At 36.9% G+C, this 19,332-nt stretch overlaps 1 protein-coding gene and 1 non-coding gene across 4 annotated transcripts in view; both read left to right on the top strand.

Moving 5' to 3' along the window:
• The first annotated feature begins 1,057 nt into the window (after positions 1 to 1,057).
• Positions 1,058 to 1,357, top strand: LOC149750288 (signal recognition particle RNA). Its single transcript, XR_016392316.1, has one exon.
• A 492-nt stretch (positions 1,358 to 1,849) lies between these two features.
• NEMF (nuclear export mediator factor) overlaps positions 1,850 to 19,332 on the top strand; it is a 57,064-nt gene continuing 39,581 nt past the window's right edge. The window contains exons 1-7 of one of the 3 annotated variants that reach the window (XM_089906114.1): positions 1,850 to 2,239; positions 3,084 to 3,152; positions 3,269 to 3,371; positions 6,327 to 6,452; positions 15,670 to 15,818; positions 17,087 to 17,154; positions 18,122 to 18,208. In XM_089906114.1, coding sequence (XP_089762240.1) covers positions 2,181 to 2,239; positions 3,084 to 3,152; positions 3,269 to 3,371; positions 6,327 to 6,452; positions 15,670 to 15,818; positions 17,087 to 17,154; positions 18,122 to 18,208 — 661 coding nt within the window. In that variant the 5' untranslated portion in view covers positions 1,850 to 2,180. The remainder of the gene's footprint in view (positions 2,240 to 3,083; positions 3,153 to 3,268; positions 3,372 to 6,326; positions 6,453 to 15,669; positions 15,819 to 17,086; positions 17,155 to 18,121; positions 18,209 to 19,332) is intronic. The other 2 variants (XM_089906107.1, XM_022570629.2) reach the window with 2 other exon arrangements.

The raw sequence follows: 19,332 nt of genomic DNA, 5'->3' as shown, positions 1-19,332 counted from the left end.
CTCCAGGTCCCTTTCATCTTGGCACTTACAAATGCAGATACCTTGAGCCAAAGTTAAGGAATGATTCAAAATCTCCTGGTGTGGTGTCCAGGAATTTGCTTTGATTATCTCCATAGTAATCAGTGAATCACACTAAGACTTGAGAATCACAGCCCTAGATGCCCATAAGGCATCCATTAATAATTACCTCTAACTTTTTGGTTGGGACAAATGCCAATGGCACCTGTTTGGATTTCAGATATTCACCTTTATCTTCTCTTTGAAAATTGGAAGATGATTTTCCCATTTCCTGTTGCCTCTTATTTTTCCCACAAGTCCTTAAGTATCCCTGGTTCAGAATTTTTTCAAAGTAGAGAAATTATTCCAAAACCCAGAAATGATAGAATTAATAGTAAATGATACAGTTTCTTTATCATTTTTACACTTATCTTCATCTCCTTCTCCCCCTTATGTATTTTCTTGCATTTTACTTATGATGCTCATTTTCCTTGACAGAGCAGAAGCAATGTATGGGTTAGTCAAGTGGCTGACTGTCTCAAGTATACCTTAAATTAGTATCCTGCTCCTATCTCATGGGTTTAGGGCCCTAAAGTGGGAGTTTTGATATGAAGTATTTCAGTTTTTGTTTATAAAGAAGCATCTGAGTGTTGTCCCTTTCAATGTGGAGTTTATACATGGGTTGCTTTTATGCAAAATATTTAGGCATTATTTGGGTAATGCCTTCAGAGCCAACATAAGAACCTTAGCATTGTTTATGTACAGTTAAACCTCTCGCTTTTACTGTTTGCACTACAGTCGACTTGGTTCTCAGTCTTCCCTAAACCCTCCAAATGGTTTATTCCATATTTTGAGCTATTCTGCATGATTTTCTGTGCCATATGTCGCATTAATTCTGCACTGTACCTGCTACAGTAGTCCCCTTAGCGTCTACAATTATGTTTCTTCTGAAATGTCAACCGAGCTCTTTTTACTTAGAGTCGCCATCTGCTGGTGGGAATTCTGCTTGCCACTACTTGTAGCCCATAGGCTCTAGAATCCTCCTACGTCCAGATTCCTTGCCGGGCGCGGTGGCGCGCGCCTGTAGTCCCAGCTACTCGGGAGGCTGAGGCAGGAGGATCGCTTGAGTCCAGGAGTTCTGGGCTGTAGTGCGCTATGCCGATCGGGTGTCCGCACTAAGTTCGGCATCAATATGGTGACCTCCCGGGAGCGGGGGACCACCAGGTTGCCTAAGGAGGGGTGAACCGGCCCAGGTCGGAAACGGAGCAGGTCAAAACTCCCGTGCTGATCAGTAGTGGGATCGCGCCTGTGAATAGCCACTGCACTCCAGCCTGGGCAACATAGCGAGACCCCGTCTCTTTTGAGTTCTTATCTTAAAATAGGCTTTCTTCCCACGTATATATCACAACAAAAAGTACCATGTTTACATTCTTGCACGACTGATTTCCCACTGCATCGTGAATTCCTTTGGCGGGGCAATATTGTCTTATTTTTATTTTTAATCTTACTTCACCATTACCTAGCGAAACAATTGAATATTCAGGTTGCCAAGCATTAATGGAGCCCCTATTGTATGCCAGGTACTATGCTGAGCCCAGGGGATCCCAGTACCTAGATTGGATGAGAATCCCACAATACACCACAAAATGCTCTTCGGAGAGCAAGACATCAGAATAGGAACTCCTTTTTGAGGGTTCATTTGCTTTGATCATTGAGGGTAACTGTAGGGTGTATGAAATAGTCCACTTCGTTAAATTTCAACACTGTGCACGTCAGGGAAAGGGGTCGTTGCTCCTGTACACAGAGTCCCACCTGGGGAAATCCTCCCAGTGCGCTTCTTGTAAATTGTCTTAACCCGCAGGGGTCACTGTGGAGGCTGGCTTGAGTCCCGAAACGCAAGGGAGCAAAGTAACCGGCCTAGTCCATAAGCTTTCCAGGAAGGAATGAAGTTTCAAGAAAATAGTTTGGATCTATTTCGAATTGTTTTGGTACAACGAAAAGGGAGCTGACGACGGACTTGACAGCCGAACGCTGCACAGAAGTGACGAAAAGCAGTTCGCTTCAAGGAATATTGGGTCTTCTGCGCGGCCGTAAATCCGCCAAGTGCGCCTGCGCATAAGAGTAGCCGCGTTGAGTCAGGCCAGCGGTGGAGGAAACTGCGGTAGAGACCCTCAAGCCTCGCCATGAAAACCCGTTTTAGCACCGTTGACCTCCGCGCGGTACTCGCGGAGCTGAATGCCCGGTACTGTATGACGGGTGACCAGGCTCGTGCGGGTGGTGCAGGAGGCAGCATGGCCCCACCGTGGAAACAAGAACGGCCTTATGTTTCCCCTGGGTCCCCCCGGTCCTGTTCTTCTGTGGACCTGGCTAGGCCTGAGTGGGCGAGCGCGTGACATCTTTCCGTGGCCCTCAGGATACCGGGGGGACCCCGGCTGTCGCGTGCCCCACTCCCCGCTCTCGTGGGCTGCTAGTCTCGCCAGGTCTTGCGTCCGGCTTTGGCGGGGCTCTCGGCCTGTCGGCGTGAGTCGCCCGGGTCTGGCAGCAAACGTTGAGTGAAAGACGAGACGCCAGGTGGAGGACGCCAGTGTAGTCATTTGCTTCAGAGGTTTCCAGACCAGAGGCTTGGTTTGTTAGACGCTCCTCCTCACCGCAAAGAAAGGCAGCATCGCCTTAAGGCCGGAGTTAACAGATTTGGCCTGAGGTCTGCATTCTAATCTGCTTTCTATTATTCAGCTGTGTGAGCTTTGTCATATTTCTCAGGGCCTCGTTTACATATTTTCTTTTATAATTAAGTGGGTTAGATTTTATTGTATTTCCTAAAATATATATTGGATCACTTAAAAGACTCAAGGCATTGTATAGTGTTCCTAGAGCTGATAGACCACTTTCGTTCTTAAATAGTTACACTCAAGGTTTGGGCTCAATGTCTGATGGCCTTCAGACTGCACACTGGTTGACTCCTGCATCTTTAGAGTCAAAGATCCCCCCTTTCGCCGTTTCTGCTTTCGCCTACAGCTTTAAATTGTGTGAAGTTTTATGTTTCAAATGGTAGTATGATTTGTTACATGTTTCCTTTCTCTTTGCAGCTTGCTAGGAATGAGAGTAAACAATGTTTACGATGTGGATAATAAGACGTATCTTATTCGTCTTCAAAAGTAAGAGCATTTTATAGGCTTGTTTTATCTTTTGTATAATTAAATATGAGCTTGTTTGTTTTTTTTAACCTGAGTTAATGCTGCCCTAAAAATTTTTTGACTTTTTTCTTTTACAGACCAGACTTTAAAGCTACACTTTTACTTGAATCTGGCATACGAATTCACACGACAGAATTTGAATGGCCTAAGAATATGATGCCGTCTAGTTTTGCCATGAAGGTAAGTTTTAAGTTATACTTGAAGCTAAATTTTAAGGCCCTGAGATTGGTCACTAACAATTGAAATTATAAATGGGTTTTTCTTCACTGTTATAAATAAAATAGAGATAAAATAGAGTAGTTGATAGATACTGGTTGAATAAAGGAGATGTTTATTAACTTCTCCCTTTTGCCCTTCACGCCACTTTGTGCGCCACATCTTTATGTTCCCACAGTTACCGTTCTAACTCAGGCTTTTATAATGCTGGACATTATAGCCATTTAACTCTAATACTCTTCTCACTATCAAAACAATTCTGTATTAGACCGACATTGGTTTTTCTAAAGCATCATTTTCATTAGTTTTCCCACCTTTTATGATTCTCTAATTGCTGAGTCCATATCCTATACCGCAGCATTCTTGGCTTTCTGTAATCTGCCCTCCTCCCTCCTTCCCTAGCCTTGTCTTCCACAGCTCACTTTTCAGCTACCAATCTGTATTTTGTTGGAATACTCAGTGACATTAGTATGCTACCAACCATATCTTTTTACTTTTCACTTCTCTTTTTGTTTTTACTATTAAAACTGAGATCCCACATTTGTGGATGTATTACCCTTTCGCTTATTGACACGAGATATACTGAAAAGCTCATGATGCAGAGGAAAGACATTAGAGTCAGATATACCTAACTTTGAATTAATGGTTTTGCTGCTGAATAATTTTATAACCTGGAAATTTTACTTAATCTCTTGGAACTTGTTTCTTTAAATGTGAAATGTAGATAATGCCTCCCTCATGGGGTTATTGGTGAGGATTAATTGAAGTTACATGTAAAGCACCTAACACAATGCCTGACACATAATAGGGCTCCATATGTATTAATTTCCTTCTTCCTCTCCTCCTCACTTTCCTTCAGAAATTTATTTGTTTTGGCATTGTGTTATTTCATTAGAGGCTTTACAGAGAAGATCCTTATCCCCAGCAACTTAGAATCTGTTTTGGATTACACGTTAGGTAAGTGTTTCCCAAATCACAAGGCCTGTCACAAAATTATCAAATTCTTAAAAGTTTAATTTACTTAACCCCAAATGGTTCTATTTTGGGGATTGTCCTTAATAATAATGACACTTTATATTTGTATAGTACTTTTCAAAGAATAATGCATACTTCATTTAAGTTGTTTAATAACTTGGATATGAAGAACTAATATTGTTTCAGTTTTACATATGATATAACAGATAATAAGATATATGATACTGGGACTGTATAAACATCCCCAAACGAGGCTACATCAATAGGAGGTCAGACACTCAAAAAAAAAAAAAACTTAGAATTTAATGAGTTAGGTGTACATGTAAATCTAAATGTGTATAAAAATTCTCTTCAGTGGAGCAGTGCTTAACTCTTCAGTGTTAAGTGATTTATAAATAACTAAAAGAGCTGCTACTGTTGTATGTCACAGGCAGGGTCATGTTTAGTATGTGGTAAATCAGTGATTGTTCCTAATTCTCACATTTGGGGATGCCAGCTGTAGCTTTGTGGCACTGACAGAAGCTTGTTTTCACCAAGCTGCTAGTAGGGAAATAAAGAAAAAACAAGTTTTACATATGTATTATATGTCCATCTATACCCATGATAATTTTCCGTTTTTCACCATTCCGTGGTGTGGACTTCTGTTCCATTCAAGGATGCCTTTTATCTTCATTTTAACTTTATTTTTCTCAAAATATTACTGGGGGAATTGATTATGATTTTCACCTGGAGATTTAAAGGCAGCCCTGAATGTAGGTCACTGTTTAAACCAAAATTAATATAGGCCACTTTTAAATGAGAACTATTGAATTTAGGAGGGAGAGATTATTCTATGAAGGTTGAAAAGTCTTACATCTGCCTGAATATATGTGAGTATATAATTCTGCCTGAATACATAAAATGAGAATTCAATTTGAACTGTAGATCTGGAGAAGAACTCTTCTTAGTTATGAAAAACTTGGCATTAATTTGAAGAATGACCCTGTATATTCTTCTTCTCCTTTTTTTTAAGATGGTTTTAGTTTAAATTCTCTGTAAAATTTGTTTTGGATTTGAGGCTTGAAGAAAAGAAAGCATTCTTTCTTTCTGGTCTTGACTAAGGGATCTTTCAAATTCAAATTTAGAAACAATTGTAAAAATTTTTTTTAGGAGCTACAGAGTAGTCTTGTTTTTGGTCCATGTCATACTTAAATATTTGTACATGTAATATAAAACAGTAGGTATTTACCAAGTAAATTGTCTTTGGGTTTAACATGTTAATTTTATTTTAATTGTTTATAAGAACAAGAACATTATGACTAGGGATAAGAAGAATGGGATTTGATAAAGGATAGGAGTTACTACATTTGGATTTGAGCTAGGTTGTTCAAAAGCCTGGAGATAGTACCAGAAAAATTCTGTTTGGGTTTTATTAATAAAGTTTGTGGGAATAGAGGGTAATTGGTTGTAAGTTGGAGGACTAATTTATAGAATTCCAATAAGCTCCTGGTTCAGAATTTGTATTTGAAGTGAAAGATTAGTGGAAACCACTAGTTAATCTTGAACACAAACACACGAAAGGAAATTTGGGATACTCAAAAAATTTCAGTAGAAAGAGGCTTAAAAAAAAGTTACAGCTTTGTGTGAGGTGCTCAGAATAAGAACGGATTTATTTAGCAGTGTTATAAAGCAACAACGTAAACTTCGCTATAGGTCTCTTATTGTCTACTTAAAAATTGGATATAAAATACTGTTTCAGAGTTAGCAGAGTTGTCTGAAATAAAATGTGTTTCCTCTGATTATGACTCTGTAAGTTTTAATTTTGACTATACTGTTTTATCTGTTAGTCTTAAGATGTTATTCTTGATGGAAATGAAAAGAAGAAACTTAATTATAAACCAATACTGAATGATTAGGAATTCACTTTTACTATATAAATGCCTTTTTTCTTCTCTTTCTTGCTAGTGCCGAAAACATTTGAAGAGTCGGAGATTAGTCAGTGCAAAACAGCTTGGTGTGGATAGAATTGTGGATTTTCAATTTGGAAGTGACGAAGCTGCTTATCACTTAATCATTGAGCTCTATGACAGGGTAAGTTAAATTTGGGGGATGGGGTGAGGAGAATTATTATATTGTTAATTATTCATGTAATAGTGCTGTCAGACATGGGCAGGGAACATTTTTTTCTTCTCAAAGGCCATCGATACACTAGGATAATAAAGTGCAACACGAGTAAAATGTAATTTTCCATTAATCTTCCTTTTTATCTGGAGGCCAGAATTTAGGCAGACTGTAGCCATTTAAAATAGCATTTGAGGGACTTCCCTGGTGGTCCAGTGGTTAAGACTCTGTGCTTCCACTGCAGGGGGTGCAGGTTTAATCCCTGGTCTGGGAACTAAGATCCTGTATGCCATGTGGCATGGCCAGAAAAAAAACAAAAACAATAATAAAATAGCATTTGAATGTAGGAGAGGAAGATCTGAGAACTGAAGAAATTATCTACTACTTTATATTTCAGGACTAGAGTGGTACAACCAGCAAATTGTCAAATAGTTTTGTCATAAATAAGACCACAGTTGAGACTCAGGGACGTTGCCGTGTTTTCAGTGTCATCAGTCGTAAGAGGAAGACTACTGATGGCCTCACCATTCTTGCTTCTTGCCTCTTAATCCTTCCATTTAGTTACCTGTTCTATCTGGGAAATGTTTCATGAGCTACCTACAGCAAAATAAGTTCCGTTTGCATCAAAAATTTAAATATAAAGAGTGAAACCATAGAAGTACTAGGTGAAAATATGGATTAAGATATATGAATTTGGGATGAAAAAGACTTTTAAGCCTAACAGTGAAAACAAATATTGATAGATATGACTGCTTAATTTTAAAGCTGTGTAAGGCAGAAAACACCATGAACTGTTGATACATATATCAAAAGTGAAAAACTGGGGAAAAATATTTTAACTTGTGTGGTAAATAAAATGCTCATAATCCTAATACATACCGCAAAAAAAAAAGAAAAGAAAAAAAAGAATGTACAGGGAGTTCCCTGGTGACCTAGTGGTTAGGATTCTGGGCTTTCACTGCTGTGACCTGGGTTCAGTCCTCGGTCAGGGAACCGAGATACTGCAAGCTGTGCAGCGTGGCCAAAAAAAAAAAAATAAGGGAGAGAATTTGAAAAAGGATGTACGGGAGCAAGGGTAGATTATTACTTTTTCTTTTTTGCGGTACGCGGACCTCTCACTGTTGTGGCCTCTCCCATTGCGGAGCACAGACTCCGGACGCGCAGGCTCAGCGGCCATGGCTCACGGGCCCAGCCGCTCCGCGGCATGTGAGATCTTCCCGGACCGGGGCACGAACCCGTGTCCCCTGCATCGGCAGGCGGACTCTCAACCACTGCGCCACCAGGGAAGCCCGCAAGGGTAGATTAGAACATTATTTTTGGAAGATTGTTTGACAGTATATAACATGATTTTTAAAGTTTATGTGCATAACCTTTGACGCAGGAATTCCACTTCCAGCAATTTATCATAAGAAACGTTTGAGGCAAGTGCTCAGGAAGGACCATACCAAGGATAGTCTTTATAGTGTTTATAATAGTTAAAACTTGGAAAGAAGCTAAATGTCTTTGTTTTTTTTGTTGTTTGTTGTTTTTTGCTTTTTCTCCATTTCTCTGTGACTGTCATCTCTTAAATGTTCCCATTTATTTCTTGCATAAGTCACTTGGGCTGCACTTATCACAGCTTTTAAGTGGAAATCGGTCCCTAGTTGTTCCTCATGTGTGGAATTTTTCAATTCTAGCTAGACTCCAAGCGACTCCATTATTCAAAGCTAAATTTCTATGAATAAGAGATTGGTTAAATAATTAAGGGAGACCTGAATAATAGAATGTGTAATTTTTAAAAATAATATTGAGCTGTTTGTTTTTTCTTCTTTCTTATCAATGTTTTTTACCACATGCTTTTAATCATTTTAAGGTTTTTGTTAGATATATGGCACATACATTATAAGTGTGCACTTTAGTGAACTATTAGAAATGGACATACTTGTATTAGTTATTTACCTGGATGTGGGACCGGGACAGTGAGACCACCTGCTGATCCTTGCACTTGTCTTTAATTGTCTGTGCACTTCTCTTTGCCTCTAATTCCTTCACCCATCTTTCTGCCCCCCCTCCCCTGCAGGCAGCAGCAGCTACAGCTGCAGTGGCTGCTCTCCTGGAATTGATTTTTGTATGTGGTCTCAGGTAGTGGTCAATTAAAAAAAAATTTTGTATGATAACCTTTTTAAAACCTTTTTTGTTTTGAAATGATTATAGATTCACAGGAAGTTGCAAAGATAGAACAGAGAGGTCTGGTGTACCCTTCACCCAGTTCCCCTCAGTTGTTACATGTTACATAATTATATTACAATAACAAAATCAAGAAATCAGTATTGGTACAATGTATGTGTATAATTCAATGCATTTCAGCATGTTTGTAGATTCAAGTAACCACCACTGCAATCAAGATACAGAATTCTTCCATTACCACAGAGATCTTCCTTGTGGTACCCCTTTGTAGTAACACCCACCCCTCTTCCTCCCATCCCTGCACCCTGGCAACTACTAATTTGTTCCATCTCCATAATTTTGTCATTATAAATCGGGTCTTTAACAAAGAAGGCAGTCTCAGAACCTTGGTGAAAAGGACATACCAGATAGTCTTAAATAGGAGTTGATAAACTACAGCCTGTGGCCCTTTTTTGTAAAGCCTGTGAGTTTAAGAATGGTTTTTACAATACATTTTAAAAGAGCTCTTTAAAAAGAAAGAAGAATATGCAACAGAAACCATATGTGGCCCACAAACCCTAAAATATTTATTATCTTGCCTTTTATGGGAAAAGTTTGCTGACCCCTGCTCTTAAATAATAGACTCATATTGTCTGAGCTAATATTGCTTGGACAGATGCCAGACTGTATCAGGGATGCCAAGTTAGGATTTTTAAGATTCTTTTTAGTCTAGAAGCAGATGCCTTCATGAAAATAGAGTGTTAACCTATGATCTAGGACAATCAGAATTGATTACACAGGACTGAATAAACTGGGGAGAATCTGATTGTGGTTATTTTTTTCAGAATGTTGTTGATATAATTTTTATGATAGTTATATGATAAAGCCCTTCTGACGTGTAACTTAGTAACTATACTAGTGCTAGTTGGAGTGATACATTCTTTAAATGGTAGTTTGCTCTCTTTGGTCTCTTAGAATTTAGGAACACTTGCCTTTTACTGAGATTGTTTTACTGCTCAAGGCAATGTGTCTATTTACATAGGTTCAATAAGAATTTGTCCTTTTTACCAGGTTACAATGAGGCAAATTGATTGTGTAGCCAAGGTCAAACCTAGAGTGTCACATTTGAGAATAAATCTCATTCAGTTAGGTGTGAAAAGCTCACCATTAAGGAAAAAAGGTTATACTTCATATGTAAAGCCAGTGTCCACAAAGCCCTCCTGAGAACCTAGTCTTGTACCTTATCTGTGGCATATAGGATCCTAGCCTGCAGGAAGTAAGGAAGGTCACTTCTTGTAGATTTGCGTGAGAAGAATTTACTCACATTTGTAGGTGCACCACAGACAAAACCAGTAGTGATTTTTTCTTTTCTTTTTTTGGTTTCCATAGCTTTGAGTTAGAAGCAAATAATAATTTTTAAGTCTCTGGAATAATAGAGGCTATTGAAGATATAATTCCAAATTTCTTATGAATTCTTCAGGCAGCAGTGATTATGAAGGCTTCAGTAACTGCTTGATACCATGTGGCTCTCGATTTGCTGTCTATAGTTTATACATATGTTAGTTAACATTTCTTGCAGCACTTGTGTAAATAAATCAGTCCAAGAAACAAAGTAGCTTTTTCTGTGTACATGTGTAATCAAAAATAATTTGAGATGTTGTAATCATGAGAGGAGGCTGTTAAAAATTATCCAAAATTTGAAAAGAGACAAAAAGGACAAAATGTCATTTTAGTATCCTGCCAGGTGTTGTCTAGCATTGTCTAGCCGACACTCCTGGGGATTCTAGGGATGTGTTTTTTTGGTTTTTTTTTCTCTAGTTGTGGCAAGCGGGGACTGCTGTTCCTTGCGGTGGGCGGGCTTCTCATTGTGATGGCTTCTCTTGTTGCGGAGTGTGGGCTCTAGGCGTGAGGGCTTCAGTAGTTGCAGCACGCGGGCTCAGTAGTTGTGGCTCACAGGCTTAGTTGCTCCACGGCATGTTGAATCTTCCCGGACCAGGGATCGAATCCATGTCCCCTGAATTGGCAGGCGGATTCTTAACCACTGTGCCACCAGGGAAGACCCTGCTATTTACTCTTGATTAGGCTCTTTTACAACTCGTTAAGGGTGGACTTTAGCCTATAGAAAACTGATAGCAATGCAAATAATTCTTGCCTGATAGCAATGAAAATTAATTTCATCTAGTAGAGATTCAAATTATCTCTGTCCAGATAAAAGATAGCCCCAGAGGTTGCAGTTTTATTGCCCTAAATTGGCAATCTTACATAATCATTCTTTTCTCACCCACTCTAAGTAGTCCACTTACTTCATTTCTCTTAGAACCAGTTTTGTCATCTAGTTCTCTCATTAATTAGTTGAATAACTTTTTGGCAGTTATAAAACTAGTATATTGTTTTTTGGTGACCACTGTTTCTGTTGAAACCAGTGTCAGTCATCCTGTTGCTCCTTTGAAGGTAATCTCTCCTTTTTATCTGGGTGCTTTAAATTTTTTTCTCTTTGTCTTTGATTTTCAGTAGTTTGCTATGATATGTCTAGTTGATTTTCCTTTGTAATTACCTTCTGGGGTTCACAGTGCTTCTAGAATCTGTGAGTTGGTGTTTTTCATCAGTATGGGAAAATTCAGTCATATTTTCTTTTGATCTATCTTCCACTAATTTTATTGCTATCAGACAAGAATCATTTGGAATCATTTGTAATTACTCTATTATCTGATTCCTCTGATGTCTGTTTTATAGTCTGTTATTCTTTTAACTATAATTACATTGTCTTGTCTCCTCCCATGCCTGGTTATTTTATTGTGTGCCAGGCATTGAGTAGTAAAAGTAATAGATAAATCGTGAGACCTGGAATGATGTTATCTTCCTTTAGAGAGGATATTTGCTTTAGACAGGTAGCTAAGAACACAAGTAATCCCATATTACGTTACTCCAATCAAGAATTGAATTGATTAGGAGCTGGGTGTGGGAAAGCTGGAAGATTTCCGGTTCACTCCTCCTGGGACGCAGCCTTTTAGGGTCAGTATTCATAGCTGAACTTACCAGGGATAAATCCCCTTAGCCCCTACCCCTTTCACTTGGACCCTGAACTCAAATTTTTATTCTCCTTAGTTGTCCTGTGAGCCTATCAAAATTCACGCTCAGCTTCCCAGCCTGTCAGCTGATTCTTAACTGTTAGATAAATGATCCTAGGGAAGAAGGAGCTCTAAGTGTGGAGCTCACCTTTCTGAGTTTTCCTCTCCTAGATTTTGATCCTATAAATGTTTACTGCCTGTTTGCATTTTTTGTTTCGTAAGAAACTTGCTTTGTATCTTGTCCAGTTTTTCTTTTTCTCAGTAGGACAATAGTTAGACTTATCTAGACTACCATTTAAATTAAAAATGTTTATACAAGTAGTACACAAATACATTCTCAGTATATAGAAAAGTTTGTAGAATTAAAATTGAAGGTCTTATCATCCCTGGCCTAACCAGTTCCTCATCCCAAAGTAACCACTGTTATGTTTGGTGTCCTATTTATGATCCCTTTCCCCCACTCCCGCCCACCCCAATTAAAAAACAAGAGAAGGTTTTTTTCATTGGGGGGGCAGAAATCTCTAGAATGTAACTAATTGCAGGCTGCCTTAGGTTTAACTCAATGTGAAGTTTAAGTTATATATCAGACATAGGCCTTCCCTTTTTTTTCTTTTTTTCCTTTTTCAATTTAAACTTAGCACTTAATGATGTAAAATTTCTTTCCACAGAATAAAAAAGTCTTTATTATCATTTAAAAATTTAAATAATTGTTTTATTTTATAGTAATACTAGATTTGTAGAAAAATTGCAAAGATAATAAAGAAAATGCCGGTATACCCTTCACTTAGTTTCTCTTAATGTTAATATCTTATATAACCATGGTACATTTGTCAAAACTGAGAAATTCACATTGGTACATTACTGCTAATCAAACTACAGACTTTATTTGGGTTTCACCAGTTTTTCTACTCATGTTCTTTTTTCTGTTCCAGGATACCCCCTTGCATTTAGGGTATTTCTGTTTTGAAGGCTCTGCTCAATTGGCATGTGTACTGTCTAGGTTCCAGAGGTCCACTTAGTGATGAGTTTGGAATAGATATTCAGGATTTATATATGAGAGTATGTGCTTAGGAATTTTCAGTACTCACTGTGGTATTTAAGAGAAGTATGTTAGTTGATTCTTACAGTAGATCTTGAAGATTGCTTTCTCCTCTCTCTATACCAGGGTCTGAGCTTCTAGCCTTCACGTCTGGAATTTTGATGTATGGTTTATCTAGAGTTGATCAGACCTTGGGTAAAGAGGCTGTTACTATTCAGACTCACTTAAGAAAGTCAGTTTATTAATTTGTGAAAAGAAGGTTCCAGTAAGAAAGACTCTGGAGAAAGTAAGATTAGAAAATGGATTATTGAGTACATCAGAGACAAGTGCAGTATTTCCCCAAGTAAGTTCCTCGACACCACTTCCATATGATAATAGCCTAGAAAAATGGTTCCCCTAGTCATAAAAATTTGAAGAACCTTGAGAATAAATAAGGTAAATATATTTTTTTAACTCTAGGACTTACCAGTGCCTTTAATATGATCGTGTGATGTGTACATCCCCTAGGGAAGGATATGTTACATAGAATTTCCAAAACTTATTAGATCACAGAATTTTTTTCTTTTTAATGGGAGTAGTGGAAACCATCTTAACAGAATACTTTTGGGAAACCTTGGTTTAAAGAAAGCCCTCTGAGGGAAGTAACTGCCTTACTGGAATCTTCCAGATGTTCTTGATAACTGAACAGTTTGATTCAACAAACATTTATTGAGCACTTTCTATGTGCCAGGTCCTATGGCCAGGTCTGTTTTTCAAGTCACACCTTTATGAACCAATCAGACACTATATGGACTTCTATCCAAGTCTCCTACTTTTCCTTCTCCAGTTAACATTTCTGTTCTTTAAGTTAAATGTTTAAATTTCTAAATGCATGATTTCTTTGAAGTTAGAACCTTTAGCAGTAGGTCCTACTCTTTCAACACCTAGTAACTTCAGGTTATCTACAGGCATTCCTCATTTTACTGAGCTTTGCTTTATGCTTCTCATATACTGCGTTTTTTACAAATTGAAGGTTTGTGGCAGTCCTGCATCAAGTAATTTTTTGCTGTCAGTGCCATTTTTCCAACAGCATTTGCTCACTTTATGTCTCTGTCACATTTTAAAAATTCTCACAATATTTGAAACTTTTTCATTACTATTATATTTTTATGGTTATCTGTGATCAGTGATCTTTAATGTTACTACGAACAACTCACTGAAAGCTCAGATGATGGTTAGCAGTTCTTAACAATAAAGTATTTTTAAATTAATTACATACCTTGTTTTTTGAAGTATATTATTATCTTTATACACTATATTATACATTGTGTTATGATACATTATATTTTACATTATATTATTAAACATTACAATATAGTGTAAGCATAACTTTTATATGCACTGGGAAACCAAAAAATTCGTGTGACTTGCTTTATTGAAATATTTGCTTTATTTCGGTGGTCTGGAACCAAACCTGCAATAACGTCAAGGTATGCCTGTATATTTGTGATCAAGGTGAATGGTGGCCCCATCTAGTGAACATTATCTTGCAACCTGTTATTCCTCATGAGATTGGGGCTGTTCCCACCGTCTTCTGGGACCACCTTCTAAGTACTTGCTAAGGCATGTGTGACCATTTATTTTCATGGATGCTTCTTTGTATTTTAATTATACAACAACCTTCACTGTCTATAATAAATTTGGAAGTTTGTGTTTTTTGGGCAGTTTTATTTTCATTAGGTTTCTCCCCTGGTTTTTACTGAAAAGATTATGTAACAATATTAAGTTTTAAAAAGACTTTTTAATCCTCACTCTTTAATAAGTATTTTAATTTTTCCTGTGTTTGCCTTCCACTTCCCAGGATACATTTGCCTTATACTTCCCAGAATACAGGATTTTTTGGTCTTCCTATTTTTTACTTAACATTATAAACATTTTCCTGCTTTTTTTACATAGTCTTTTTTCAAAGAATCAATTGTTTTAATTTATTTATTTTTGGTTGTGTTGGGTCTTCGTTGCTGTGCACAGGCTTTCTCTAGTTGCATCGAGCAGGGGCTACTCTTCATTGCGGTGTGCGGGCTTCTCAATTCTGGTGGCTTCTCTTGTTGCGGAGCACAGGCTCTAGGCACATGGGCTCTAGTTGTGTAGTTGTGGCACATGGGCTTAGTTGCTTCGCGGCACGTGGGATCTTCCCGGACCAGGGCTCGAACCTGTGTCCCCTGCATTGGCAGGCAGATTCTTAACCATTGCACCACCAGGTAAGTCCTACATAATCTTCTTAAGTTAACAGCTTTTAAATATTTTGTCATATTGGTATAATTTATTTATCAATATCTCCAATTTTTACATTTAGGCTGTTTGCAGTTTTTTTCTATTGTAAGTAAGATGCAGTTTAAGCATATAGCTTCTGGTTTTATTGAGGTATTACACTAGGCCACATAACCAAGTGTGGAATTCCTTGGTCAAAGGGTATAACGGCCTTTATTGATTTTTCCATATAACTAATTGCTATTCAAAGACAAATTGCAGGTGAAAGTATAAATAGCTCTGTGTTTGGCTTCTGAAATATATGTTGTTTTTCTTAATAAGCCACAATGTTTGTAGATTTGCCTCAACCAAGTGCAACATTAAGTTCAGTTGGTGGTCATCAAGGTGTTAATTGATTATTCTGCTTCTAATAGTGACCTCTGCAGAACCACCAGACAGTGAGTTTAAAGTTGCTCTTGATTCCTTCATTATCTTTCAAACTTGGGGTGTTTAGATTTATTTTATTTCATAGTCTGTGCTGGGCAAGTGCAAGGAGCACTGTTTAGATGCAACTCAAATGCTTTGTGTTTGTAACTCATTTCTATAGCCTTGATTGGGTTTTTAAGAGGCTACATTTTCTTTCTCAATTTTTAAGAAGATTTAAGAATGATTTGGGAAAAGCGTTAAGTTATATTTTATTCTATTACAGGGGAACATTGTTCTTACAGATTATGAGTACCTAATTTTAAATATCCTAAGATTTCGAACTGATGAGTCAGATGATGTTAAATTTGCTGTTCGTGAACACTATCCAGTTGATCATGCTAGAGCTGCTGAACCTTTGCTTACCTTGGAAAGGTAACATGTTTGTTTATTAACTCATTTCATATTGTATTACATAGTAAAATAGATCATATGTCAGAATATGAAAGAACTGTCACATAAGAAAATATTTTGTTTACTTGCATAAAATAAATTTGGGCTGCTTGAACTACGTAAGTGTGCGCTTAAATGTAAGCAATTAAGCCTTATTTGGGAGTAGCAAATGTACGTTTTTTTAATCTAAGTTTGGTGTTATTTCAGACGTTTATGATTTCTTGGTAAAGTGGGGGAATTTATTAGCTGTTCTGTGAGAAGACAAATGGATATCTTGGCAGAGCGCAAAAGGATATAGGAATTCTGGTTTAGCTAAAAAACAGGAGTATGATGGGATAAGGTGCTGACTATAACAGTACTCTTCTGGCTGGAAGGCTTTGCTAATAGGCTACAGCAGTGGTTTTCAAAGTTTAGAATGTATCAGAATCACCTAGAGGGCTTGGTAAAATATAGATCCCCCTGCCCCCACCAGGTTTTAAGTAGATCTGGTGTAGATCCCAGGAATTTACATTTCTAACAAGTTTGCAGGTGAGGTTGATGCTGATTTGGGGGGGGGAATACTGTGGCCCACAGCATCCTTGAGTTCTTTCTAAATGTTTAATTAGGTAAAGCCATTTCAGGTGTTAAGATATATCACGAGGGAGGGATAACTTGGGAGATTGGGATTGACATATACACACTACTGTATATAAAATAGATAACTAGTAAGAACATGCTATATAGCACAGGGAACTCTACCCAATACTCTGTAATGGCCTATATGGGAAAAGAATCTAAAAAAAAAAGAAGAGTGGATATATGTATTGATATATGTATAACTGATTCACTTTGCTGTACACCTGAAACTAACACAAAATTGTGAATCAACTACAATAAAATTTTTTTTAAAAACCCATATATCACCAGTCTCCACAAACTACATTTAACTGTTGCATAAAAATGTGTCTTTCGTGTCATATATGGGCATGCTGATGATAAGCAGTATGACTTCGTTGAAAAAGTATTGATGTTCCTTGGAAAACTTGGTTTCAAGTCCCAGTCTGCTGTTCAGGAACCTACTAAACTTAGATAAATTACTTTTATGATCCTTTTTTTTTTTTTAATCTATAAAGTGAACTAACTCCTCTTATATTTTAGGGTATTTTGAAGATCAGGCAAATTGATGCATATGAAAGTACTGTGAACATGAATATGGCTGTAGGGTTTATTAAATATAAGATAGTAAGGGGTGTGTCAATTTTGTTTCACAGATTGACGGAAATAATAGCCAGTGCACCTAAGGGTGAACTACTGAAGAGAGTTCTTAACCCATTACTTCGTGAGTAATCCTATATAGAGCAATGAAGTGTTTGTAAGATAATATGGTTTCTTAGAAATATATGTAACACATTGAAATCTAGTTCTAGTAGAAAATTAGAACAACTTGATAAATGTAGAAAGGAGTTTAAAATGATCTTTTGAGTAAATAAGTGTTTATTTTCAAGGAAAGAGAAATTTGTTATACCACATGAACTTTGACCTTTATGTTATGTCTTATTTAAAAGCAATACAGTTATGTAAACAAACTGTTATCTAGCACTTGAGCGCCAGCTATAGTTTTCTAAGAAATCTTTTTTTTTGTTTTTTTCAGTGTCCGTCTTTTTGATTTAATAGCCACTTAGCTTGGTTGGGCTTTCTTTGTTTTGCTTTTTGTTTTTTATCGGTGAGTCTCAGGGCATTCCAAGGTCTGCCAGGTGCCGCTGATAACCAGGGTAAAGATAATCTAATCAACTTTTACACTTGAGAAAATCATCACTTATCCCTATACTAAGGAATCTGGGGAGGACATATGAGAAGGCAGGTACCATTGCTTACTACAGGAGTTACTGTTTAGAATGCATTAAAAAAGTTATCTTTAAAACTTTCCATCTGTTAGTATAGCATGTGTAAAATTTGTAAGTTTGGATTTTTCTATTTCTTTATTCTGTTAATATGGTGTATTACATCAACCAGTTTTTGGATGCTAAACCAACCTTTCGTTCCTGGTTTATAATCCTTTTTATACGTGGCTAAATTCCATTAAATTCCTATAACTTTTGCATTGACTTCTACAATTTTATTGTAGTCTCAAATTTTTATAAATACTTGAACTGTCATTTCTAATAACATTTCAAAATAGGTAAACTAATTGTTATTTTCACTGGCTACTGTTATTGAGTAGATCATTTATATTGGGGTATACATTAGTATTTTGAACGTGAAATTTTATAGGAAAATACTACAAAGAATATCCTCTGCTTTTATAGCCTGTGGACCAGCTCTCATTGAACACTGTCTTATAGAAAATGGATTCTCTGGCAATGTCAAAGTGGATGAAAAATTTGAAAGTAAGGGTATGTGTGCATGCTACAAGTTTTGCCCATTTTTATTTCATTTTTTTAAACCTATGAAAATGATTTCTGGAAAAAGTAATAAGTGAGTGGGTAGTTCTAGACTTAAAAACATTTGACCTGTTAGTGTTCTATCCATATGGTATTCCTGACTTCCTACTCTAATGTGATGGCTTTATCCGTAGTAACATGCAGTTTAACCTCTTGACCTACGTTATTACCTTCTGATTTTAGAATATTCTCCCTCCCTCCCCCTAAATTTTGGAAGGGGTTACTGCACATGAGACAGTCTCTGGTACAAGGCTTGAAGGAGTTGAATTATTCACCTTCAGACTCAGAACCTGAGGGGCTTCTAGAAGTAGCGTTATTTATGCATTTTAATTCTGTAAGTGCTGTGGTGTGACTTTATAATGAATTAGGCTTTTGTAACTACTTAATGGAACCTAAATTAACTTCCAGATTAGGATAATAAAAAATTAGAGGAAATATAAGGAAAATGGAAGCTTTGGTCTTTGACAAATTTTTATCTGCAGATTCTCATGTAAAATGAAAAAACAGTCATTCTTGATATTTATATTTGGGGATTTATATCACTTCTTAGGGTTTAGGGATCATTTTTATGACGCACAAATGCACAAATGTAAAATTTTTTTGTGCATTTAAAAATACAAATTGAATGTTTTAAGTGAATGATTTAGTTTCTGAAATACATGAATTTAGTGCAATCCTGTTCGAAATGCCGACAGGTGGTATTGTTATTTTTGCTATTGCACTTCCTTTTTTAAATGAATCTGATATGTGCAATAAAAAGCATACAAAAATGTTCAGGAAAACTCTGGAAAATAATAGTAATGATGGAGTATAATCTTTTCATAAATTAAAATGTATTATGAAGCTATAGTAATTAAAAGTTAAGTTTTGGGAGAAGGAATACACAGAATAAAGAATTCAGAAACAAGCCCAAATATGTATGGCAATTTAGCATATGGACAAAGTGGCTTTCATATCATGAGGGGAAAGATGGATTCAATAAAAGCTATTGGGACAACAAGCTGGCCAAAATATATTCTTATTTAATAAACTGATTATAAACATGAAATAACTATATTTAATTTTCTTGAACAACT

Source organism: Delphinapterus leucas, chromosome 2, assembly GCF_059928025.1.
Source record: "Delphinapterus leucas isolate spDelLeu-1000000601 "Yukka" chromosome 2, BTC_Dleu_Yukka2, whole genome shotgun sequence".
In the NCBI taxonomy this organism is placed as follows: domain Eukaryota; kingdom Metazoa; phylum Chordata; class Mammalia; order Artiodactyla; family Monodontidae; genus Delphinapterus; species Delphinapterus leucas.
This window is presented reverse-complemented; position numbering and strand designations above follow the sequence as displayed.